The sequence below is a fragment of the Chiloscyllium plagiosum genome, unplaced genomic scaffold (genome assembly GCF_037043375.1).
Source record: "Chiloscyllium plagiosum isolate Xiang-an unplaced genomic scaffold, Cpla_swu_hap1 HiC_scaffold_33, whole genome shotgun sequence".
Taxonomy (NCBI): domain Eukaryota; kingdom Metazoa; phylum Chordata; class Chondrichthyes; order Orectolobiformes; family Hemiscylliidae; genus Chiloscyllium; species Chiloscyllium plagiosum.
Window position 1 is genome coordinate 10906639 of NW_028270171.1, and position 26604 is coordinate 10933242.

Sequence of the window (26604 nt, forward strand, 5' to 3'; positions counted from 1 at the left end):
TACTGATTCTATTGACGTTTGAGGTTTTCTGCCATAGGAATCTCATGAGCTGCTTGCAACATCTGCTTATGTTACCTGGGCGACACCACTACCCAGTGAACAATCAGCCATTCACTTCCTCATGAGAACTCCATTTTTAATGTTAAATATCACATAACACTAGGTTATAGTCCAATAGGTTTATTTGGAAGCACTAGCTTTCGGAGCACTGCTCCTTCATCAGGTGGTTGTGGAGTAAAAGATCGTAAGACACAGAATTTATAGCAAAAGTTTATGGTGTGATGTAACTGAAATGATATATTGAAAAAGACCTGGATTGTTTGTTGAGTCTCTCCTCTTTTAGAATGGACATGTGGTTTCAGTTCTTTCATAGTAAATCCCAGAACTTTCTTAAAGTTACATTCTGAAGTGAACTTTAATAATAGGTGCCATGTTGGCCCAGATAATACATTGAAGATGTGAGGCTGTCTGTGCCCTACTGTTCAGACTGATTCTAATCTAAGGAAGGGATTTATAGAATCTTATATGGATTCATGCACACACATACATATAGGTTTGTGGGGTGAATTTGTATTTGCAGAATTGCAAGTGGATGTGTGTGTGCGGGGATGGTGGGGGGGTGGGGGGGGCGGCGTGGTGAGCTTTGAGTGTCTGTGAGACAGTGTGTGTATGTGTGTGAGTGTAAAAGGGTATAAGTCTGTGAGAGGGAGTGTGTGAGAGTGTGGGAGTATACGTGTGAGCGTATGAGAGAGTTTGTGTATGAGAGAGGGTCTGTAGGTGTGTGTGTGTGTATATATATATAGTGGGGTCACCTGTAGTGTGACATGAACCCAAGTTCCTGGTTGAGGCCATCCCCATGGGTACCGAAGTTGGCAATCAGCCTCTACTCGGCTACTTTGCGTTGTTGCCTGTCCCAAAATCCGCCTTGGACAATGGTCACCTGAAGGTCCAAAGTCAAATGTCCCGGACCTTGGAAGTGTTCTCCGACTGGGAGGGAACACTCCTGTCTGTTTAAAGTAATAGCAATCTAGAGCTCCTTCAGCCTCAGGTTCAGTATGTCCAGCCTTAGCTAACTTATTTAATACAGGATTTACTTTCTGAGCCTCAATTAATGAAGACATGCCAAGTACTTCCTTTGTAATACCCACATCCAAACTATCAGAAAATGTTAAATTTAATATGTCAGCTTTGATGTGATTAGGAGATAGTCATCACAAATCTATATGAAGGGCAAAGATTTTCAGCTGGTTGAACAGATTGATGGCTCAGTCACAATAGATCCATTCAACTTTTCACTCTGTTGTGACAAATGGAATGAAAATGGAGTGGTTTCTATAATGTGCAGACAACCAACCAGCCAGATTACTAGCTGCTCATTAAAAATGTTGGGTAGATTTCATCTTCGAAATACCTTTCCATTTAGATTTTGCAAGTTGTAAATATCATTAAAAATCTGACTACTTCATAACTTAATTCATGCAATGGTACACTCCTACAATGTCGTAGAACGTAGAACGAGAGTTTAGGTACTTAATTCTTTGAAATTTGCGTCACAGGTAGACAGGATTGGTTTAGCAGGCATTCAACACGATTGCCTTCATTGCTCAGACCTTTGAGTATAGGAGTTGGGATGTCATGATAAGGTTGTACAAGATGTTGGTGAGGTCTCTTCTGGAGTACTGTGTACAGTTGTAGTTGCCATGTTCTAGGAAGGATGTTATTAAATTGGAGAGGGTTCAGTAAAGATTTGCCAGAAATTGAGGGTTTTGAGATATAAAAATAGACTGGAAAGGCTGTGACTTTTTTTTAACCAGAGTATAAGAGGTTGAGGGGTGACCATATTGCGGTCTATAAGATCATGAGAGACATACATAAGATGAATAGCAAAGGTTTTTTCTCCCCCTGAGGATGGGAGATTTCAAGTCTAGGGAGCATATTTTTAAGATTAGAGAAGAAAGATTTAAAATGGACACCAGGAGCAACCTTTTTACACAGAGAGTGGCTCATGTGTGGAATGAACTTCCAAAGGAAATGGTGGGTGCAGGTACAGTTACAACATTTAAAAGACATTTGGATAAGTACATGAATAGGAAAGGTTTGGAGGGATATGAGCCAGGTATAGGCAGATGAGACTAGTTTAGTTTGGGAATATGGTCAGCGTGGACCGGTCGGACCGTAGGCTCTGTTCCTTGCTGTATAACTCAATGACATCCTTGAGTAACATTTCAGTTTCTCAAAAGTCTGCTTCAGACCCATTGGGAATTTTTTTTTTGTTCAGCTATTATTTTGATCTTTCCACAATATGGAAAAATATCTGGAACTTGTTCTTTTAACTGTTCTGTCTCTTTAACCTTTACACACTAATGCTGTCTTTCATTTGCTGGCTGCAAATTTGCCCTTTCACTATCTGTAAAGGTGAATATTCCTCCTTCGATGGGATTTGCAGTGAAAGGGGAGTGGAAAGCAGCTTGTTCTTCTTGAGACTTTCAAGTATCTCCACACAAGGGGGATTATTTTAAGCTTTCTCTTTGTAGGCTCAGTGGTTCTTTGTTGCACTGTTCCCCACAAGCTATGGTCAATTGGTCAGAAGCCAATCAGAATGGTGTTGCCAAGCAATTTGCCTTTAGTACAGAACCCACGGTGTTGGTTTCTGCTTTCACTAGACCAGGAAAAATACATCATTCTCTGAAACATACAATGTGCTGCAGTGAACAACAGCACGGTGGCTCAGTGGTTAACACTACTGCCTCACAGCGCTCGGGACCCGGTTTCAATTCCATACTCAGGTGATTGTCTGTGTGGAGTTTGCTCATTCTCCCTGTGTCTGCGTGGGTTTCCTCCGGGTGCTCCGGCTTCTTCCCACTGTTTACAGGTGTGCAGGTTAGATGGATTGGCCATGTTAAATTACCCATAGTGTCCAGGAATGTGTAGGCTAGGTGGAATGCAGGGACACAGTAGGGGGTGGGTTTGGGTTGGATGCTCTTCAGTGGATCTGGGTGGGCCTGAAAGACCAAATGGCCTGCTTCCACTCTGTAGGGATTCTATTCCAAACAGGATGTTTAAAAATGCAGCCATTTCATTACACTCTCCTTGGTTTAAAGCAGTATCTTCCTTTCATTTTAGTCCACAGTCCAAAAATAAGGGAAATAAAAAAAGATGTTGGTTGTAGATTGTGGCAGCAAGGTGGGTCCAGTCACTGTGATTTCCAAACCCATCAAGATTGAGAAGACTATGATGATGCCCCAAGGTCCCCAGGTTAAAGCAAGCCACATGCAGGCCTCTACCAGAGTAAGCTTATGACCCTGAGTAGATGTCATCGTTGAATCAATGGACAATCAGTGAAGATGAATGGATCCCCAGAGACTGGGAAAAATCCCTGAAAATGGCAAGAAAACACGAAGCAAAAAAGAAGTCTATTCAGTCCATAAAGCATGCTCTAAGGGAAGATGATGGCCTAGTGATATCACTGGACTACGAATCCAGAGATATGGATAATGTTCTGGGGACCTGGGTTCAAATCCTGTCATAACAGATAGCGGAATTTGAATTCAATTACAAAATTCTGGAATTAACTGTCTAATGATGACCAGGAAGCCTTTGTCAATTGTTGGGGAATAAACCCATCTTGTTAACTAATGTCCTTTAGGGAAAGAGACTGCGGTCCTTATCTGTTCTGGCCTATGTGTGACTTCAGACCCACAGCGGTTGACTCTTAATTGCCTCTGGGCATTTAGAGATGGGCAATAAATGCTGGGTAGGCCAGTGAGGCCTACATCCCGTGAATGAATTAAAACAAAACCTAAACAGGGTGCTGGAGAAACTCAGCAGGTCTGGCAACATCTGTTTAGAGAAAATCAGAGTTAAAATATAAAACATAGACACTAAGTTAGCCTGGAGCAGTAAGACTGTGCTATTTTCTGTGTCTGTAGATTGTTAGGGTGCAAAGATGACCTTTAGAAGAGCAATGTGCTCTTCCTGGTGTATGTGGAAGAATAGGGAAAGTTTCCATGTTATTGATGATTATGTCTGCGGGAAGTGTGTTTGATTGCAAATCGTATTGAATCGCATGGATCAGTTGGAGTGGCAGTTACAGGCAATGAGGAATTTACAGGAGCTGGGGGTGTGATGGATGGCAGGAAAGAAAGAAAAAAGAAAAACCGCATGTACACTCAGGTAGACAGGTTACCTCCAGGAAAGATAGGAGAGGAAGGCAGGTAGTGCAGGAGTCTCCTTTGAGTACCCCCATCTTAAACAAATATGCTGTTTTGGAAAACGTACAGGGTGGTGGGCTCTGAGGGGAATGTAGCACAGAGAGCCAGGTTTCTGGTACCCAGCCTGGCTCTAATGTAATGAGGTTCCAATGATCGATTGTGAAAAGGACTCTCTAGTCAGAGGCACAGGCAGAAATGTCTGCAGCCGACAGCAAGAAATCAGAACAGTGTGTTGTCTCCCTGGTGCCAGGATCAAGGATGTCTCAGAGAGGGTGAAAAATATTCTGAAAGGGGAGAGGAACCAGCAAGAGGTCATTGTACACATTAAAACAAATGATATAGGAAGGGAAAAGGATGAGCTTCTGAGCGGAAAATATAGGAAGTTAGTCAGGAATTTTAAAAAGGAAGTCCTCGAGGGTAGTAATATCTAGATAACTTCCGGTGTCACGAGCTAGTGAGGGCAGGAATAGGAGGATAGAGCAGGTGAATGCATGGCTGCGGAGCTGGTGCATGGGAGAAGGATTCACATTTTTGGATCATTGGAATCTCTTCTGGAGTAGAAGTGACCTGTACAAGAAGGATGGATTGCACCTGAGTTGGAAGGGGACTAATATACTGGCGGGGAGATTTGCTAGAGCTGCTCAGAAGGATTTAAACCAGTAAAGTGGGAGGGGGGGGGGGTGGGATCTAGAGAGATAGTGAAGAAAGAGATCAATTTGAGACTGGTACAGTTAGGAAAAAGAACAAGTCAAACAGTCAGGGCAGGAAGGAGCAAAGCAGAGAACCAGATTGGACTGATAAATCAAACTGCATTTATTTCAATGCAAGGGGCCTAACAGGTAAGGCAGATGACCTCAGGGCATGGTTGTAACTGGAATATCATAGCAATTACAACAATGTGGCTCAGAGATAAACAGGACAACTGGAAAATGGAAAGCCTTCAAAAATAAGATAACTAGAGCCCAGAAATGATATGTTCCTGTTAATGTGACGGGCAAGGCTGTTGGTGTCGGGAATGCTGGATGACTAGAGAAATTGAGGTTTTGGTCAAGAATAAGATGGAAGCATATGACAGGTATAGACAGCAGAAATCAAGTGAATCCTTCTAAGAGTATAAAGGCAGTAGGAGTACTTACTTAAGAGGGAAGTCAGGATGGCAAAAATGGGACGTGAGATAGCTTTGGCAAATAGAGTTAAGGAAAATCCAAAGGGGTTTTATAACCACATTATAACAACAACTATAACAACAAAAGGGTAACAAGAGAGAGAACAGGACCCCTTACAGACCAGCAGGGCAATCTATTTGTGGAGCTGCAGGAGTTGGGGGAAATACCAAATACCAAATGAATATTTTGCATCAGTATTTACTGTGGAGTAGGATATGGAAGATGTAGAACGGGGGAAATAAATAGCAACATCATAAAAAATGTCCATATTGCAGAAGTGGAAATGCTGGATGGCTTAAAACATATAAAACTGGATAAATAGGGATAGGATATGGACTTGATCAGGTGTACCCTAGAACTCTGTGGGAAGCTAGGGAAGTGATTTCTGGGCCCCTTGCTGAGATATTTGTATCATCAATAGTCACAGCCGAGGTGCCGGAAGACTGGAGGTTAGCAAACACAGTGCCACTGTTTAAAAAAGGTGGTAAGGAAGAGCCAGGGAGGTATAGACCAGTGAGCCTGTCGTCAATGGTGGGCAAGTTGTTGGAGGAATCCTGAGGGACAGGATTTACATGTATTTGGAAAGGCAAGGACTGATTAGGGATAGTCAACATGGCTTTGTGCAGGGGAATTTGTGTCTCACTACTTTGATTGAGTTTTTTAAAAAGTAACAAAGAGGATTGTTGAGGTCAGTGTGGTGGATGTGACTATATGGATTTCAGTAAGGCGTTCGACAAGGTTCCCCATGGGAGACTGGTTAGAAAGGTTAGATCCAATGGAATACAGGGAGAGCTAGCCATTTGGATACAGAACTGGCTCAAAGGTAGAAGACAGAGGGTAGTGGTGGAGGGTTGCTTTTCAGATTGGAGGCTTGTGACAAGTGGTGTGCCACAAGGATCAGTGCTGGGTCCACTACTTTTCATCATTTATATAAATGATTTGGATGTAAAAATAGGAGGTATAGTTAGTAGGTTTGATGGGCGGCACGGTGGCACAGTGGTTAGTACTGCTGCCTCACAGCGCCAGAGACCCGGGTTCAATTCCCGCCTCAGGCGACTGACTGTGTGGAGTTTGCACGTTCTCCCCGTGTCTGCGTGGGTTTCCTCCGGGTGCTCCGGTTTCCTCCCACCATCCAAAGATGTGCAGGGTCAGGTGAATTGGCCATACTAAATTGCCTGTAGTGTTAGGTAAGGGGTAAATGTAGGGGTATGGGTGGGTTTCGCTTCGGCGGGTCGGTGTGGACTTGTTGGGCCAAAGGACCTGTTTCCACACTGTAATCTAATCTAATCTAATGACACCAAAATTGGTGGTGGAGTGGACAATGAAGAAGGTTACCTCAGAGTACAACAGGATCTTGTTAGATGGGCTAATGGCCATGGAGTACCAGATGGAGTTTAATTTAGATAGGTAAATGTGAGGTGCTGCATTTTGAAAAGGCAAATCAGGGCAGAACATATACACTTAATGATAAGGTCCTAGAGAGTGTTGCTGAACAAAGAGACCTTGGAATGCAGGTTCATAGTTCCTTGAAAGTGGAGTCGCATGTCGATAGGATAGTGAAGAAGGTGTTTGGTTTGCTTTCTTTTATTGGTCAGAGCATTGAGTACAAGAGTTGCGAGGTCATGTTGCAGCTGTACAGGGCATTGGTTAGGCCACTTTTGGAATATTGTGTGCAATTCTGGGTTCCCTCCTCGAAGAATGAGGTTGTGAAACTTGAAAACGTTCAGAAAAGATTTACAAGGCTGTTGCCAGAGTTGGAGGATTTTAGTAGTAGAGAGAGGCTGAGTAGGCTGGGGCTGTTTTCCCTGGAGCATTCAAGGTACTGAATAGCTTATTCCTATTCCAATGCTGCCTGAAGAGACTCAGAGGCATGTTCATGTTGCAGACAATCAAGGTCACTAATGGGAATATATCACCATGGATCAATATTATTTTTCCTCTCATAGGCTGAGTTTGGGCAGGAGAAAGTGAGGACTGCAGATGCTGGAGATCAGAATCGAGAATGTGGAGCTGGAAGAGCACAGCAGATCAGGCAGCATCCAAGGAGCAGGAGAATCCATGTTTTGGGCATAAGCCCTTCATCAGGAATTTGGGCAGCCTCCTTCCTCAGACAATGATGGAAGAGGAGGCCAAATGCTGGCAAATGAGACAAGATTAATTTAGGATATCTGGTCGGCATGGACGAGTTGGACTGAAGGGTCTGCTTCCGTGCTGTACATCTCTATGACTGTATGTTTTGAGTCCTGAACCTTCATCACTTTAAAACTCAAAACTTTAACTCTTCCTTTCTCCACATGCTGCCAGATCTGCTGAGTTTCTCCAGCACTGTCTGCTTCCATAGTTCTTTTTGTTTATTTTCCTGCTTCAACTTAATTGTGCGGGTGAATTTCCCTTCCATACCTCTCATTGGCCCCTGATTTTAGGGAATATTTACTTTCTTCTCCCAAGGGCGGCACGGTAGCTCATTGGTTAGCACTGCTGCCTCACAAGCACCAGGGTCCCAGGTTCGATTCCAGCCTTGGGTGACTGTCTGTGTGGAGTTTGCACGTTTTCCCCAGTGCTCTGGTTTCCTCCCACAAGTCCAAAGATGTGCTGGTCAGGTGAATTGGTCATGCTAAATTGCCCATAGTGTTAGGTGCATTAGCCAGAGGGAAATGGGACTAGGTGGGTTACTCTTCGGAGGGTCGGTGGACTTGTTGGGCTGTAGGGCCTTTTTCCATACTGTAGGTAATCTAATCTAATTCCCCCTCCAAAACAAAGTCTGTTATTAAGCCTCTTTGTAACTCTCAGTCTCACTTACACCGACAGCTTGAAGAGAGAGCTCTAACTAAGGGTCGCCGGATTCGAAACATTAACTCTGCTTTCATTCCACAAATGCTGCCCAAACTGCTGAGTTTCTCCAACAATTTTTGTGTTGGACAAAATAAATTGTAGTTTCACTTAATGACCTATAGGTACTGTACTTGTACAGATTTCATTGAGAGAGTTAAATGAATGGGTAAAGCCGAGATAGATTCTGAATTATATATAGCATAAGGAAGGGGCTGGTAATGATTTGCTGAATGGCCTTCTGAGTGGTGTTAATTTTGGCAACCTAATCAAGTTGTCTTTCTGTTGTGAGGTGCAGTTTAGTCCACCCATGAGGCAGCACTATTGTCACTAAACAGAGCCAGAGAAAGACCGACAACACTCTGAGTAAAAAATATATTTTATTTCTCTCTTTGCAATGTCACTTGCCAGCTTCCTCCCAACAGTTGGCATTGATTGCCAGGGTCATGCCAACAGCTTCACGAAATTGGATGCCAAGTGCTAGCATCATGTTGCCACCACAGGAATGACAGGGATGTTAAACCCATTCTTGGTAAAGGTGAGTTGGCATTGGTCCACAAATACCTCAGCCATATAGGGAAAAATAAACTGCTAAAACCTGAAACACATGTGTTATTTTCTCTTTCCGTCTCTCACACCCACATGCGCAAATACACACAGACACTCGTCAGTCTATGCTGGTCACCCGTGCAGTGAGGACATTCACAAAGCTGTAGAAGGTTGTCGCCCAGAGATTGGGATTTGGCTCCCAGAAGCCCATTTGTTTCTCCCTCCGTCTCTTGGGAACGAGGGAAAGTTTAATTCTGCCAGTTGTGTGTTCTCTTGACCTCCTGGGACTGCGAAGCTCTGTGGGCTGAGACCACCTGCGAAGGTGAAATGTATTTCCAGGAGCCACCAATGATCCCCATTCATTGCAAACTGGGGGATTATGACAATATCGCCACCACAACCAACGGAACAGGTAAACCAACTGGTATTTGTTTTATACAACCAAATGATTGTGGCGGTTGGAGATCTGAAAGAAAAATAGAATTTGCTGGAGAAATGCAGCAGGTCTGGCAGCATCTGTGGAGAGAGAAACAGTTAATATTTCTGGTTGGTACTTCATCAGTTGTAATGAATTTTTAGGACGTCTTGATACTGTATATAAATTCAAGTTTTTAAAAATAAATCACTGAGGTTCAACTTAAATTTGAATTAAATAACTTTTGTTATTCATTTAAGGAATGTGGGCATCTCTGGCAATGATTGTATAAATGCAGACACCTCCACGTTGCATTGAGTATAGGAGTTGGGAGGTCATGTTGCAGCTGTACAGGACTTTGGTTCAGCCACTTAGAGTCATGAAGTCATAGCAATATATGGAGACAGACCCTTCGGTCCAACTTGTCTATGCCGACCAGCTATCCTATATAAATCTAATCCCATTTGCCGGCCTTTGGTCCATACCCCTCTAAACCTTTCCTATTCATATACCCATCCAAATGCCTTTTAAATGTATAATTGTACCAGCCTCCACCAGTTCCTCTGGCACCTATTCCATACATGCACCACCTCACCCTCTGTATGAACAAGTTGCCCCCAAGGTCCCTTGCCCCGCTAACCTTAAACCTATACCCTCCTATTATGGACTCCCCACCCCAGATAAAAGACCTTGCCTATTTATTCTATCCATGCTCCTCATGATTTCATTAACCTCTATAAGGTTACCCTTCAGACTCCAATGCTCCAGGAAAAATAGCCCCAGTTTATTCAGCTACTCCCAGATATTAGCAAGCAGTTTGACACAAAGCGTGGTAGACGTTTGGAACTCACCTTCAACAAATAGTCATTAATGTTGGATCAGTTATTTATATTGAATTGGAGATAGATAAATATGTCAAGTCGAGGTATTAAGTGACAAAGGCAGGTATATGGAGTTAGACCATGGATCAGCCATGGAACAAGCTCAAGGCACTGATTGTCCAAGTCCATGAATGAATACAAATCTCAGAAAAGATTTACAAGGAAGTTGCCAGGGTTGGAGGGTTTGAGCGATAGGGAGAGGTTAAAAAGGCTGGGGTTGTTTTCCCTGGAGCATTGAAGGCTGAGGGGTGACCTTATAGAGATTTATAAAATCATGAGGGGCATGGATAGGGTGAGTTACAAAAGTCTTTTTCCCTGGGGTAGCTAAATCCAGAACTAGAGGGCATAGGTTTAGGGTGAGAGGAGCAAGATATAAAAGGGACCTGAGGGTCAACTTTTCCATGCAGAAGATGGTGCATGTATAGAATAAGCTGCCAGAGGAAGTGGTAAAGGCTGGTACAATTACAATATTTAAAAGGCATCTGGATGGGTGTATGAATAGGAAGCGTTTAGAGGGATATGGGTCAAATTCTTGCAAACAGGACTAGATTTATATAGGATAGCTGGTCAGCTTGGACAAATTGGATCGAAAGGTCAGGTTTTGTGCCGTAAATTTCCATGGCTCCATGATTTCACATCAGCTCTGACAAAAAGTAATCTAGACTCAAAATGTTAGCCTGCTCTCTCTCCACGGATGCTGACTGACCCCTATCCATTATGATTTCCAGCATTTTTTTGTTTTCAGTTGCCCATCTTTAATTGCCCTCTATTAGAGCAGCTTGCTAGGCCACATCAGAAGTCAAGCGGAAGTGGGTACTGCAGATGCTGTAGATTAGAGTCAAGGCAGGAGTGGTGCTGGAAAAGCACAGCAGGTCAGGCAGCATTGGAGGAGCAGGAAAATTGACGTTTCAGGCAAAAGCTTTTCGATTTTCCTGCTCCTCGGATGCTGCCTGGCCTGCTGTGCTTTTCCAGCACCACTCTAATCTTGACTCACATCAGATTAGGAGGTCATGTTGCAGCTGTACAGGACTTTGGTTCAGCCACTTAGAGTCATGAAGTCATAGCAATATATGGAGACAGACCCTTCGGTCCAACTTGTCTATGCCGACCAGCTATCCTATATAAATCTAATCCCATTTGCCGGCCTTTGGTCCATACCCCTCTAAACCTTTCCTATTCATATACCCATCCAAATGCCTTTTAAATGTATAATTGTACCAGCCTCCACCAGTTCCTCTGGCACCTATTCCATACATGCACCACCTCACCCTCTGCATGAACAAGTTGCCCCCAAGGTCCCTTGCCCCGCTAACCTTAAACTCAGCCAATTTCTGAGTCTGGAGTCAATGGTACGCCAGACCAGGAAAGCACAGCAGATCTCCTTCCCTAAAGGACTTCAGTGAAGCATATAGGTTTTTATAACAATTAATCAGAGTTCCACAGTCACCATTACTGAGACTAGATTTATATTTCTGATCTGAAGAATGTTCTTATTCCGAAGAAGAGTCATATCAGACTCAAAACATTAACTCTCCTTTCTCTTTCCACAAATGCTGGCAGACCTGCTGAGTTTCCCCAGAATTTTCTGTATTTATTTTATATTTCAGGTTTTATTTTTAAATTAGAAACTGAAACTTATTTATTCAGATGCCATTAGTTGCAATGGTGGGATTTAAACTCTCACCTTCACACATAAATGTGATTATCAGGGTTGCTAAGCCAACTACATTAGCACTATCTCACTGTCTTAGATATAGAATCATAGAGATATACAGCACAGAAACAGATGCTTCAATCCAACTCGTCCATGCTGACCAGATATCCTAAATTAATCTAGTCCCATTTGCCAGCACTTGGCCCAAATCCCTCCTAACTTTTCCTATTCATGTACCCATCCTGATGCCTTTTAAGTGGTGTGATTGTACCAACCTCCACCACTTTCTCAGGCAGCTCACTCCATACATACACCATCCTCCACGTGAAAATATTGCCCCTTAGGTTCCTTTTAAATCTTTCCCCTCTCACCCTAAACCTATGCCGCCTGGATTTTGACTCTCCCACTCTTTATCTATTTATTCTATCCATATACCTCATGAGTTTACAAACCTTGATAAGGTTGCCCCTCAGCCTCTGACAGTCCAGGGAAAATAGCCCAAATCTACTCAGCCTCTCCCTGTAGCTCAAGCTCTTCAACCCTGGCAACATCATTGTAAATCTTTGCTGAACCCTTTCAAATTTCTCAACATCCTTCCTAAAGCAGCAAGACCAGAACTGCATGCAGTTTTGTAAACATGGCCTAACCAATGTCCTGTACAACTCCTATACTCAATGCTCTGACGAACAAAGGAACGCATTTCCACTGCTTTCCTCACTATCCTATCCACCTGCGCTTCTACTTTCAAGGAACTATGAACCTGCACTCTAAGGTCTCTTTGTTCAGCTACACTCCCCAGGACCTTACTGTTAAGAGTATAAGTCCTGCCCTGATTTGCCTTTCCAAAATGCAGCACTTCACATTTATCTAAATTAAACTCCATCTGCCACTCCTTGGCCATTGGCTCATCTGATCAAGATCCCATTGTACTCTGAGGTAACCTTCTTTGCTGTCCAATATACCTCCAATTTTTGTGTCATCTTCAAATTTACTAACCACACCTCCTACATTCATTTACATAAATGTTGAAAAGCAATGGACCCAGCACCGATCCTTGTGGGACACTACTGGTCACAGGTCTCCAGTCTGAAAATCAATCCTCCACCACCACCCTCTGTATTCTACCTTCAAGCCTGTTCTGTATCCAAATGGCTAGTTCTCCCTGTATTCCATGGGATCTACCCAGTTGACTGCACTGGGCAGCCAGGCCTTTATGAACAAGAAAGCAAGACTTACATTTTGTATGAAGCTGGCTGCCGTAACTCAGGCAAACCGTCAGTGAAAAAAAATCACTGCTTGGGCTGAAATGCAAATGCCTAATTTACATGTGCTAATAGAAAGAGAAGGAGAAAGTGAGGACTGCTGATGCTGGAGATCAGAGCTGAAAATGTGTTGCTGGAAAAGCGGAGCAGGTCTGGCAGCATCCAAAGAACAGGAGAATCGACATTTCTTCAGGAAGGGCTTATGCCCGAAATGTCGATTCTCCTGTTCCTTGGATGCTGCCTGACCTGCTGCGCTTTTCCAGCATCACATTTTCAGCTCTGATAGAAAGAGAAGCCTGGTTCAGAACCAGTGTTCATAAGAACGAGAAAAAATGATGGTCAGATCCCAATATGTGGAGAGGTGCAAGTCATGATGTTTTTATCTACAGACCACTGCAGATAGCTTTGTAAAATATGACAGACTTCAATGAGGTACACAAGTGTGTACCCAGGAAATTGAGTGGAGTCAATAGTCATTCAGTGACCCATTTCCAAGACAATACCTTTCTCACAATGTACTGCACGTTTTCTCTTTATTTAATCAGCATTGCTGGCGAGGCTGCATTTATCGGACTGAAGTAGGGGAGGTGAGCCAGTTGTGTCATGGTAACATCGCTAGACCTATAATCCAGAGACCCAGGTTAATGGTCTGGGACATGAGCTTGAAACTCCCACCATTGCAGGTGGTGAAATTTGAATATAATATAAAGCCAGCTTAATGTAACCATTGTCGATTGTTGTAAAATGCCATCTGATTTGCTATCTCCTTTCAGGAAGAAAAGTCTGCTGCTCTCAGTCCGGCCTAGATGTGACTCCACATACACAGCCATACGTTTGACTCTCAACTACCCTTAGGGCGATACAGTGATGTCTGAGTCCCATGAATTAATTTAAAAATTTTGAGCTGCTGTCTTGAATCACTGCAGTCCCTGGGGTATTGAGACAGCCAGAGTGCTGAGAGGATGGTATTGGATTGTAACCCAGGTACAGCGATATAGTCAGGATGGTGCACACCTTGGAGGTGCTGGTGTTCCAATGAATCTGCTGTCCTTGTCCTTCTAATTCAGGGGAATCCACAGTGGGGGGTTGGACCCCAACTGGGGTCATGAGTTGAAATATCAAAGTCAAGAGCTCTGAGGCAGCAATACAAGCCCTGCCAAAGTTGTAACAGCTGTATAGCTGTGCTCCAGCTCTCCCAGAGGGATCATGACAACTTTCAATAAACAAAATTTAAGCAAATAAAGAAAATCTGGAACTAAGAGCCTAATGATAACTGTGAATCCATTGTTGATTGTTGGACAAATCCATCTGGTTCACTAATGCTCTTTAGGGAAGGAAACTGCCATCCTTACCCGGTCTGACCTATGTGCGACTCCAGATCCATGGCATTATGGCCGTTAACTGCCCTCTGGGGCAATTAGGGATGGGCAGTAAATGCTGGCATAGCCAGCGATGCCACCATCCTGTGAATGAATTAAAACCTCAAAATGCAGTCGCAGAGGAAATTAAGTTTGGGAAGCACTGTTGAAGATGGTAAAGGTCGCAAGGTGATATCAGAAGAAACTTGATGAGTTGCTGCAATGCATCTTGTAGATGGTATACACTGTGAGTTGGTGGCAAAAAGAGTAAATGGTGGATGGGGTGCCAATCAAGTGAGCTGCCAGACAGTGTCGAGGTTGCATGAAAAAATCACAGCATGATTTATTTCCAATTGACATCCCACTGCCTGCCCCATAAAAATAACTAATAAAGAGAAGACTGAGGGGGCCCTGATAGTAGTCTATACCATCATGAAAGGGTTTGAATGCATGGACCTGGAAGAAATATTTCCGAGTGAGAACACAAGTAAGGCTTCATAAAAGTATTGATAAATCCAATTGGAATTCAGGAGAAACCTCTTTACCCAGAGTATGGTTAGAATATAGAACTTGCTACCACAAAGGAGTAGTTGAAGTGAATATCATTTAAGTTGAAGCTATATAAGAAAATCAGAAAGAAAGCAGTAAAATTCTATGCTAATTATAATGTCAGGATACATGGATGAAGGACATTAATTAATCAAGCACTTAGAGGATTAATAAAGAGAGCTTGATCATCAGTCTTAAAAGCCACATTGTAATTTTAAATTTGTAAATTTCCTTTGGGGCTTTGTCTTTAGCTACAGTGCCCTTTAAATAGTTATTAATCTGGGCTAATTCAGTTCATTTGGTTTAATTTAGTTTAATTGAGTTAAATTTCTTAAATGTATAAAGACCCACGCCTCCACAGCCAATGGACACCACAGGAGCTGGAGTGCATTACAACCTCAAAATGAAATGCTGATTTATATCTAAGTAAAATTTCCTTACCCGAGTTTGACTTAAGTAACAGTGCCAATATCAGAAGCTGGCATTTGTTTCAATTTGGTTAATTTTCTTTCATTAGTTTAAATTATTTATCTAAAATACTATGAATGGAAACTGAAAACAATAATTTAATATTTTGTAAGTTTAGCTTGATTTTATTAGGTTTGTGTTACACCAGTTCTTTCACCAGTTTAATTTGGCTTAATTGGTTGTTTAAAATAGTATAAAGTGAGGCAATAAGGCTCTTATAGCAGTGGTAGTGTGCCTGTCTCTGAGCCAGGAGTCTGGAGTTCAAGTCCCAGCTGCTCTAGAGGGGTATCTCTGGATAACATCTCTGAATAGGCTGATTTAACAAAAGGTGAGGAGTGGCATAACATGATAAAAGAGGGTGTAGAAAGAGCCTGGAACATGGGATAGGATGGTTGGTAGGTAGGACAATGCTATATTCTCTGAGTAAATCTACTATAGTTTCAAACTTGATGAACTGTCTTGGGTTGGATAAGCAATGGAAAACCAATGGGGTTAATTGAAAACACTGGGGTGAGACTCATGTGGAGCATAAACAGACCAAAGCAGTTACCTGGCCTGTTTCAGAGCTAGTACCCAAATGAGATAGTGTCAAAGAAAACCACAGGATCCCATATTCAATTCCTGTTCTGTGGACATGGTGGAGGTACCACTATTGGTCGAGTAACATTTGTTAACTCGTGACAGTGGCCACTTGAGATAGCGATCGATAGCCCTCAGAAGGGTAGATCTATGTTATGGCACAGTTCTGAAGCAGTTGAGACTTGAACCTAGGCCTCCGCCACAAGAGCCCCCCCCCCCCCCAATCCCCGCACTCTCCCTCAAAATTAAATCCCAACATGAGCAACACATTGAGGAGAAGAGAAGACACATGGAATTAAACAAAGATTTTCTACCTCATCTATTGTATCTTCTCCACAGAACTGGCCATGCCCTCCAAACCTATAGTGTCCGAGCGATCTGATATTTTCCTTGGAAGCAGAGATGCAGAGTTCTTCCTTCCATTTATTCCTGCCACCTTTCATCCAACAATGGAAAGAGATTTTCCGGAGATGAGGGATTCACATCTTCACACTGAACACAGCATCTTCAAAGGCAAGCATTGACCAGTCCATAACTGTAACCTGCAAAAGTCAAGCCGCAAGAAATTATACTAGGGTGTAGTTTTAAACGTTTTGACAGAAATCCCCAAGCACACGTCCCACTTACCACTTATCATGTCTCACATTTCTCATATACTGCGTTCCCACAACGTTATTTTCAGAAGGAAATTATCTCAGCTGTGTTTGAATGAAACAACATGCCCTCAGGGAGTCTGTTCCATAGATTTGCCAAATACTTGCATGTTTCCTCAGAGAGGTGTCAAATTTATCACCCTCAAAGTCTAGGCCATGCTATCCGCTTCTACTGTATGCAACAACCTGTGAGACATTATCCAGTCCAGTTGGAATCTTATGTTTCCATCAAGATTTTTCCTGTGTCCTTGTTTCTTCATGGAGCAGATCTAATATTCAATCTATTGTTATAGGATTGTACAGTACAGAAACAGACTTGTCCATTAATTTAGATATCCTAAATCAATCAAGTTCCATTTTCCTGCATTTGGCCCATATCCCACTAAAATGGGCAGTGACTAGGAGGTCAGGTTGGCCCCTGCGGGCCTGGCTGAGATGCTCAGTGTAATATAACTCCCAGGCACCACCCATTTTAATTCCCCTCCCCACTCCCTTTCCAACATGACCATCCTTGGCCTCCTCCATTACCACAACGAATCAGACCGCAAATTGGAGGAACAACACCTCATCTTTCGCCTGGGCACCTACAGCCTGGAGGACTCAACATCAAGTTCTTCAATTTCAAATAACATCTCTCCCTATCCCCTGACTCCCTTCCCAGCCCCTCCCCCTCCCTTCCATTCCTTTCATCAACCCTTCCTTCTAGCCACCAACTGGATTCATTCCTCCCATCGACCAACCAGGTCGTACCTTCTACCTGGCTTCACCTACCCCCGCCTCACCACCCTGCACCCCTCACCCCTTTTATCTGCAGCTCCCCTTACACATCCCCCCGACCCCCGTCCTGAAGAAACATTGACTTCTCCACCTCCTGATGCTGCCTGGCTTGCTGTGTTCTTTTAGCCTCCTGCTTGTCCACTACTTCCTTGGCAGGTCAATCCATACACATACGACTCTCTGTGTGAAAAGATTGCTCCTCAGGTCCCTTTTATTTCTTTCCCCTGTCCCCTTAAACCTATGCCCTCTAGCTTTGGACTCACTACCCTAGGGAAAAGACCTTGGATATTCATCCAATTCATGCCCCTCATGATTTTATAAACTTCTGTAAGGTCACTCCTCAGCCTCCCAGACTCCAGGGAAAATAGCTCCAGCCTATTCAGCATCCTCCTGGAGCCCAAAGCCTGCAATCGTGGCAGCATCTTTATAAATCTTTTCTGCGCCTTTTCATGTTTAACATCTTTTAACATGTTGGCAGCACGGTGGCACAGTGATTAGCACTGCTGCCTCACAGCACCAGAGACCCGGGTTCAATTCCCGCCTCAGGCGACTGACTGTGTGGAGTTTGCACATTCTCCACGTGTCTGCGTGGGTTTCCTCCGGGTGCTCCGGTTTCCTCCCACAGTCCAAAGATGTGCAGGGTCAGGTGAATTGGCCATGCTAATTTGCCCGTAGTGTTAGGTAAGGGGTAAATGTAGGGGCATGGTTGGGTTGCGCTTCGGCGGGTCGGTGTGAACTTGTTGGGCCGAAGGGCCTGTTTCCACACTGTAATTTAATCTAATCTAATCTAATCTAAACATCAGGTGGATTCCCTTACATTTATAAATATTCTGAATTTTCTGGATTTCTACATTGAGGTGATTCATGGTGCTAAGATATAGATTCTGACTCCATGTGTTTCCAACCTTGTCAATATAGCCTCTGGATCAATAGCCTCTGGACCTTTAAAAGATAAGCCAGGACGGTGACAGATTACGGTGGGGAAGGGGTTTTCTTTTAGATTAGATTCCCTACAGTGTGGAAACAGGCCCTTCGACCATAACCAGTCCACACCGACCCTCCGAAGAGTAACCCACCCAGACCCATTTCCCTCATGATTAATGCACCTAACACTATGGGCAATTTAGCATGGCCAATTCACCTGACCTGCACATCTTTGTGACAGTTGCCCAAGGCTGGAATCAAGCCTGGGACCCTGGTGCTGTGAGGCAGCAGTGCTAACCACTGAGCCACTATGCCTCCCACACTCCAGGGAAAATAGCCCCAGCCTATTCTTGACTTCCAGTTCTGGACTTCCTGATAGTAGTGTACAGATGATGGAGTTCTGAAGTGCAACAATAGAAGAACTTGCTGGCTGGGACAGAGTGACCACACCTCCTCCTATCTCCCATATTCCCTTGACATTGTCAGAGCTTGGAGCAGAGCTATCGAACTGACTGCCAGGGATATAGTGAGTCACAGAGATAGGGTTTTTGAGCACCAAACAGAGGATCCTTGGAACGGATGTCTATCCAACCTGGCCATGACCTCACCAGAAGGAAGACTGAGAATGAGGAGAGTCAGAAAGCCACATTCAAACTAGTGCAGTCCAATGCCAGCACTGTTAGTGTGAGAAATAGAGGGAATCAGACAAAGATGCTGAGACAACGATCCCCTCATGGGGAATCTAGAACTAGGGGAAACAGTTTAAAGACTGAAGGGTCTTTCATTTATGATGGAAATGTGGAAGAACGTCTTCTCTAAGAAGGTCATTGCTCCTTGGAATTCTCTTCTCAAGAGAGTGGTGGGGGCTGGATCATTGAATATATTTGAGGCTGAGTTCCAAAGAGTTTTTACTGGTAAGGGAGCCAGGGTTATGGGGGGATAGGCAGGCAAGTGGAGCTGAGGCCACAGCCATATCAGCCACTATCTTCTTGATTAAAGGAGAAGGTTTGAAGGGCTGAATGGCCTACTTCTATTCCTATATCTAATGATCTCATGAATCATGGGAGGAATTGGAGTAAGAGTAGATGCCATTGTTGAAGGTAAGTAGGATGGAGATAGATCAGTAGGTTAGAGGGAATGGCAAAGGGCCAAGCACTGAGGAGCAGAGGAGAGACAGGCTGGGGAGGTGAGAAATGCCACAGTGCAGAAGGAGGCCATTTAGCCCATCGTCTCTGCACCAGCTCTCCAAATAAGCAATTCACTTAGTGCCATTGTCCTGCTTTCTCCCTGTAACCCACCACATTTTTCATTTTGGAAGATTAGATTACATTCCCCACTGAATGGAAACAGGCCTTTCGGCCCAACTAGTCCACACTGACCCTCCGAAGAGTAACCCACCCAGACCCATTCCCTATCTTATATTTACCCCTGACTTGGCAATTTAGCATGGCCAATTCACCTGGCCTGCACATCTTTTGGATTGTGGGAGGAAACTGCAACACCCGGAGGAAACCCATACAGACACTGGGAGAATGTGCAAACTCCACACAGACAGTCGCCTGAGGCGAGAATCAAACCCGGGTCCCTAGCGCTGTGAGGCCACCGTGCCATCCATTGAGCCACAATGCCACCCCAATCCAAGACCATCAGATTCCCTCTCAAATACTTCAATTGTTTCCACTGTACTCTCAGGAAGTGCATTCCAGACCCTCACCACACACTCCGTGAAGAAACGTTTTCCTAACATCACTTTTGCTTCTGTTCCTAATTACTTTAAATCTTTGCCCTTTCGACCCTTTCATAAGAGAGAATATATTGCTTCCTATTAACTTCCACTGTCTGGACCTCTCATGATTTTAAAAACTCCTAACAGATCCCTTCCCCAAGGAAAACAAAGGCTCAGTCAGATGGCCAGGAATTGGAAAAGAAGGTAATCAAATGAGTAGATGTTTGGTTTGATGAGTGTGTTGAGGATCTAGGAAAGATGCTAGACACGGAGAGGCTCTGCAGGGTATGGAATGGATATTCCTTGCTCTCCCTCTCTTTCCTTATGACCTCTCTCCTTCTTTTGCGAACCTCCCTCTACCTCCACTATCAATGATGACTCCAATCAATTCCGACCATATTCTGGCCACAGGAAATCCATTGAACAGAATGCTCTTCTATTCTGCATTTTAAGGGATCGTCTTTTATTTTGTCTCTTTGTCCCACCTCAAGGGATATCTTTACTTCTGTATTTCCTTGGACGGCTTGTGGGAGATGGATCCTGGGGAATCTCCAGTGTGAGTTTGGGGGATTTTGAGCAGGAATGCAAGCGAGTGAGTTGGCCACCAGAGAGACAATAGTGTTACATTTATCAACAAGACTAGTTGTTGGTTTTAGTTCATTTTAAAATTGCCCCATCCCAATTGACAATTATAGTCTCAAGATGCTCATGCCTCCTGTTGAGTTGCCAACTAGTCAATCAGACTTTCCAACAACTTCACTGCTACATCCCACTCTCATGGCCACCAGCATCCTCACTTCACCCTCTCCAGTCCACATATTTTATCCCAGAGGAGTTGGTCACCCCTTCAGTTGAAGGGACCTCCCATTGCAGTATTTCAAGGGCTCCAGGGACAGAGTTGCAGAAGATTCCCAGTTTACTCCGCATGCCACAGAGATTCTCAGTCTAACATTGTGGTTGATCCAAATGCACTGTGATAATGGGTCTCAAAGCAATGTCATAGTGGATCTCAATATACTATATCCACGGATCTCATTGCGTGGTTGAAATGGATCCCAAAACACAGGTGCAGTAGGACCCACTGCATTTTTGCAGCAGTTTCCATCGCCTGGTTACAGTGAATCCCAGTGCACCATTGCAGTGGATCCCAGTGTTCAGTTTTCGTAAAGCCCGTTCATTGCTGCTATGGTCCCTAACACAGTTTCAGTGGATCTGATCACATTGCTACGAAAGTGGGTCATAATGCATGGTTGGAGTGGATTCCAATACAGTTTAGCAGTTAATCCAAGCCCAGTTGAAGTGGATCCCAACACATTAGTGCAATGGATCCTATAATACTGTCACAGTTAGTCCCAAAACTGTTTTGGTGGATCAAAACACATTGTTTCAACAGATCCCAACGTGGATCCCAGCGCTTGTTTCAGTGGATCCCAGTTGCAGTACCATTCCAACACCTTGCTGTGGTGGATACCAGTGTGCTGTTTCAGTAAAGCCCAATGGCACTGTTGTAGTGGATCCCAGGGCAGTGGCTCTGAGAATAGGAGCAAATTCACTTCAGTCCTGATGAAGAGTCATTTAGACTCGAAACGTTAGCATGCATTTTCTCCATGGATGCTGCCTGTTTTCAGTGGCTCTGAGAGCTGTCTTACATCTCCAGCTATCAAGCTGCTCGACAGCTTTTGTAACCTGACACTTGTTTGTCTTGTTTCATTTCCAGGCTTGCTGGCAACCGTGACAACGTACCACAGTAATCCCCGGCAAGTGGGCCATCCGGTTAAACAGGTTCTACCCAGCATTGAGTTTTGTAAGTAGCAAAACTCGAGGAGTCAGGGGATTTACAGCAGACAAAAATAACTCTCAAATCCAGGATATATAACACAATTGTAGAATTGTTATAGCACAGGGGATGATTCAGCCTATTGTTTCCATGTTGGCTCTCTCCTCGAGCAACTCAGCCTGTCTCGCTCTCCACCACCCTTTCTCCAGCAGCACTGACTTTTCTCTTCCTCTGCAGATAATGATGTATTTCCTGATACCTAGCACAAGAAACATTTGTTCAACCAAACAAAGCACAACTTATGTATAGAGTCATAGAGTGATACAGCATGTAAACAGACCCTTTGGTCCAAAACGTTCACGCCCACCTGTGTTCCCAAACTAAACTAGTCCAATCTACTTTTGTTTGGCCCTTATCCCTCCTAACCTTTCCTAATCATGTACTTATACAAATGTCTTTTAAATGTTGTAAACGTACCTGCATCCTTCACTTCCTCTGGCAGTTCATTCCACACATGAACCACTCTGTGTAAAAAGAGTTGTCCCTCATGTCCTTTTAAAACTCTCTCCTCTCACCTTAAAAATATGCTCCTTAGTTTTGAACTTTCCCACCTGAGGGAAAAGACCCTTGCTATTCATCTTATTAAGCCCCTCATTATTTTATAAATCTCTATAACGGCTCCCCTCTACATCCTACGCCCCAGTTAAAAAAGTTCCGGTCTATTTTTATAACTCAAACCCTCCATTCCTGGCAACCTCCTGGTGAATATCTTCTGAACCCTCTCCAATTTAATAATATCCTTCTTATAGCAGGACAACCAGAACTGCACACAATATTCCAGAAGGTACTTCACTAATGTCCTTACATCCCGACTCCTATATTCAATGAAGGCAAGTGTGCTAAATGCCTTCTTAACCACCCACTCTACCTGTTATGCAAGTTTCAAAGAATTACGTAGCTGAACCCCTAGGTCTCTCTGTTCTGCAACATCGAACCAGGGCACTGGCATCAATTGTATCAGTCCTGCCCTTGTTTATATTACCAAAATGCAATATCCCGCATTTATCCAAATTAAACTCCATCTGCCACTCCTCAGTTCATTGAACCAATTGATCAAGATCTCTTTGTAATCTTAGATAATCTTCTTTACTGTTCACTATACCACCGATTTTGATGTCATCCGCAAACTTACTAACCATGCCTCCTAAACTCTTGTCCAAATTGTTTTATTAATGACCAACAAAAGTGGACCCAGTACAAATCCCTGTGGAACACTGCTGGTCACAGGCCTCCATCACCATCCTTTGTCTCCTATTGTCAAATCAATTTTGTATCCAATTGGCATTGGATCCCATTTCATCTAACTTTACTAATTAGTCTACCATGTAAAAACTTGTCAAAGGCTTTACTAAAGTCCAATCAAACAATTTCTACCACTCTGTGCCCTCATCTACTTCCTTGCTTATTCCTCAAAACATTCAATCAAGTTTGTGAGACACGATTTCCTTCGCACAAAACCACGCTGACTATCCCTAACCATTCTTTGACTCTCCAAATGCATATAAATCCTATCTTTCAGAATTACCTACCACCGATGTCAGGCTCACAGGTCTTTAGTTCCAAGGCTTACAGCCTTTCATAAATAAAGGCACAACATCAGCTACTCTCCCGTCCTCCAGAACCTCACATTTGGTTATAGTTAATACAAATATTTCTGCTAGGAGCCCTGCAATTTCTTTCCTGATTTCCCACAATATCCTGGAGATTTATCCATCTTTATATTTTCTAAGGCCTCCAGCACTTCCTCCTCTTTAATGTGAACTATTTTCAAACATCGATATTTATTTTCCTGAGTTCTCTAGACTCCACTTTTTTCTGCACATTAAAACCTGATGCAAAATACTCACTTAGTATCTCTCCCAACACCTGAGGTTCAACATATAGATGACCTCATCAATCTTTAAGGGACCCTATTCTCTCTCTAGTTGCTCTTTTGCTTTTAATCTACATGTAGAATCTCTGGATTATCTCACACTCGCTCTTTGCTCTCCCAATTTCCCTCTGAAGAATGCCCCTGCACTCTTTATACTCTTCAAGAGATTCATTTGATCAGTTGTCTATATCTAATATATGATTCTTTCTTATTCGTGACTAGAACCTCAATATCTTTATTCATCCATTGTTCCCTAATCTTACCAGCCTTACCCTTCATTCTTACAGGAACATATTGCCTCTGAACTCTCGTTATCACACTTAAAAGCCTCCCACTTGTCAGCGGTCCCTTTACCTGCGAACAGGCTACTCGAATCAACTTTCGATAGTTCTTGTCTCATACCATTAAAACTTATTTTATTCTAGTTAAGAACTTTAACTTTTATGTAAGGTTTATCCTTTTCCATAACTATTTTCAAACTAATAGAATTATGATCAGTAGTCCCAGAGTCCCCTGCTATCTCCACTTCAGTCATTTGCCCTGCCTGATTTCCCAAGAGAAGGTGAAGTTTTGCTCCTTCCCTAATAGGTACATTTATATATTGATAAAGAAAATTTTCTTGAACACATTTAACATATTCCTCACCATCCAAGCCTATAACAATATGGCAGACCCAATCAATGTTTGGAAAATTTAAATTCCATACTATTACAACCCTATTATTCTTACAAATATCAGATCTCTCTATGTTTTTGCTCCTCAATTTCCCTCTGACTACTGGGGGACCTATAGTACAATCCCATTAAGGTGATCATCCCGTTCTTATTTCTAATGTCTACCTGTATAATTTCACTGGACGACCCCTCAGAAATAATCTCTCTTATTACAGTAGTAATGTTTTCTTTAATGAAAGTGTCACTCCCTGTCCTCGCTTGCCTCTCTCTTTCTATCGTTCCTATAGCATCTAAAACCCGGAACAGTGAGCTGCCAGTCCTGTCCTTCCCTCAGCCATGTTTCTGTAATAGCTATGACATCCCAGTCCTATGATGCATGTCCTGAGTTCATCAGACTTACCTGTAAGACCCATTGCATTGAAATAAATGCAGTTTAATTCTTCAGAGTTACCTTGTTCTCTGACTTGCTCCTGTCTGCCTTTTCTGATAACTTGCTATTTTCTAATTCAGAACCATTCTCATTTGTCTTTCTATTTTTAGGAACCCCCATGGCACCGTCCATCTCTAATAGTTTAAAGGCTCCCGAGGTAAAACTAACAAACCTCCCCACAAGGATATGGTTCCCTTGCCAGTTCAGGTGAAACCCATCACTTTTGAACAGGTCTTTTCAGCCCCAAAAGAGATCCCAATGATCCAAAAACCTGAATCCTTGCACATTACACCATCTTTTCAGCAATTGATTTATTTGCTGTATGGGCCAAGTCCTGAGAAATGGGACTATTTTAGTTGCTACTCAATGACTTGCACAGGCTGAAGGACCTGTTTCATCATTGTCTACAGAAATAGTGCCAGAAGACTGAAGGATAGCAAATGTTGTCCTCTTGTTCAAGAAAGGGAGTAGGGACAACCATGATAATTATAGACCAATGAGCCTTACTTCGGTTGTAGGTAAAGTTTTGGAAAGGGTTACAAGAGGGCGGATTTATAATCATCTAGAAAGGAATAAGTTGATTAGGGATAGTCAACACGGTTTTGTGAAAGGTAAGTCGTACCTCACAAACCGTATTGAGTTCTTTGAGAAGATGGCCAAACAGGTGGATGAGGGTAAAGTGGTTGATGTGGTGTATATGGATTTCAGTAAGGCATTTGATAAGGTTCCCCATGGTAGGTTATTGCAAAAAATACAGAGGCAAAGGATTGAGTGTGATTTGATGGTTTGGATCAGAAATTGGCTAGCTGAAAAAGGACAGAGGGTGGTGGTTGTAGGGAAATGTTCATCCTGGAGTTCAGTTACTAGTGGCGTACCGCAAGGATCTGTTTTGGGTCCACTGCTGTTTGTCATTTCTATAAATGACCTGGATGAGGTCATAGAAGGGTGGGTTAGTAAATTTTCAGGTGACATTAAGGTCAGTATAGTTGTGGATAGTGATGAAGGATGTTGTAGGTTACAGAGGATCATAGATAAGCTGCAGAGCTGGGCTCAGAGGTGGCAAATGAAGATTAATGTGGGTAAGTGTGAGGTGATTCACTTTGGAAAGAGTAACAGGAATAAAGAATACTGGGCTAATGGTAAGATTTTTGGTAGTGTAGATGAGCAGAGAGATCTCGGTGTCCATGTACATAGATCCTTGAAAGTTACCACCCAGGTTGATAGGGTTGTTAAGAAGGCATACGGTGTGTTAGCCTTTCTTGGTAGAAGGATTGAGTTTTGAACCATGAGGTCATGCTGCAGCTGTACAAAACTCTGGGGCAGCTGCACTTAGCGTATTGCATACAGTTCTGGTCACCACATTATAAGAAGGATGTGGAAACTTTGAAAAGCGTGCAGAGGTGATTTACTAGGATGTTGCCTGGTATGGAGGGAAGGTCTTATGAAGAAAGACTGAGGGACTTGAGGCTGTTTTCGATAGAGAGAAAAAGGTGGAGAAGTGACTAATAAAGGCATATAAGATGATCATAGGGTTAGATAGAGTGGACAGAGAGAGCCTTTTTCCTTGCAAGGCGATGGCTAGCACCAGGGGACATAGCTTTAAATTGAGGGGTGCTAAATATAGGGCAAGATGTCAGAGAGTACTCAGAGAGTAGTCGGGGCGAGGAGCGCACTGCCTGCAACAGTAGTTAGACTCACCAACTTTAAGGGCATTTAAATGGTCTTGGATAAGCATATGGATGAGAATGAAATAGTGTAGGTCAGATGGACGTCAGATTAGTTTCACAGG

The 26604-nt window shown here is 43.3% G+C and overlaps 1 protein-coding gene across 2 annotated transcripts in view; it reads left to right on the forward strand.

Annotated features, from left to right (window-relative positions):
- The first annotated feature begins 9036 nt into the window (after positions 1–9036).
- LOC122542195 (ETS homologous factor-like) overlaps positions 9037–26604 on the forward strand; it is a 32883-nt gene continuing 15315 nt past the window's right edge. Inside the window, exons 1-4 of one of the 2 annotated variants that reach the window (XM_087978091.1) lie at positions 9037–9167; positions 13741–13951; positions 16261–16434; positions 21719–21805. In XM_087978091.1, coding sequence (XP_087834217.1) covers positions 13930–13951; positions 16261–16434; positions 21719–21805 — 283 coding nt within the window. In that variant the 5' untranslated portion in view covers positions 9037–9167; positions 13741–13929. The remainder of the gene's footprint in view (positions 9168–13740; positions 13952–16260; positions 16435–21718; positions 21806–26604) is intronic. The other variant, XM_043679650.2, reaches the window with a different exon arrangement.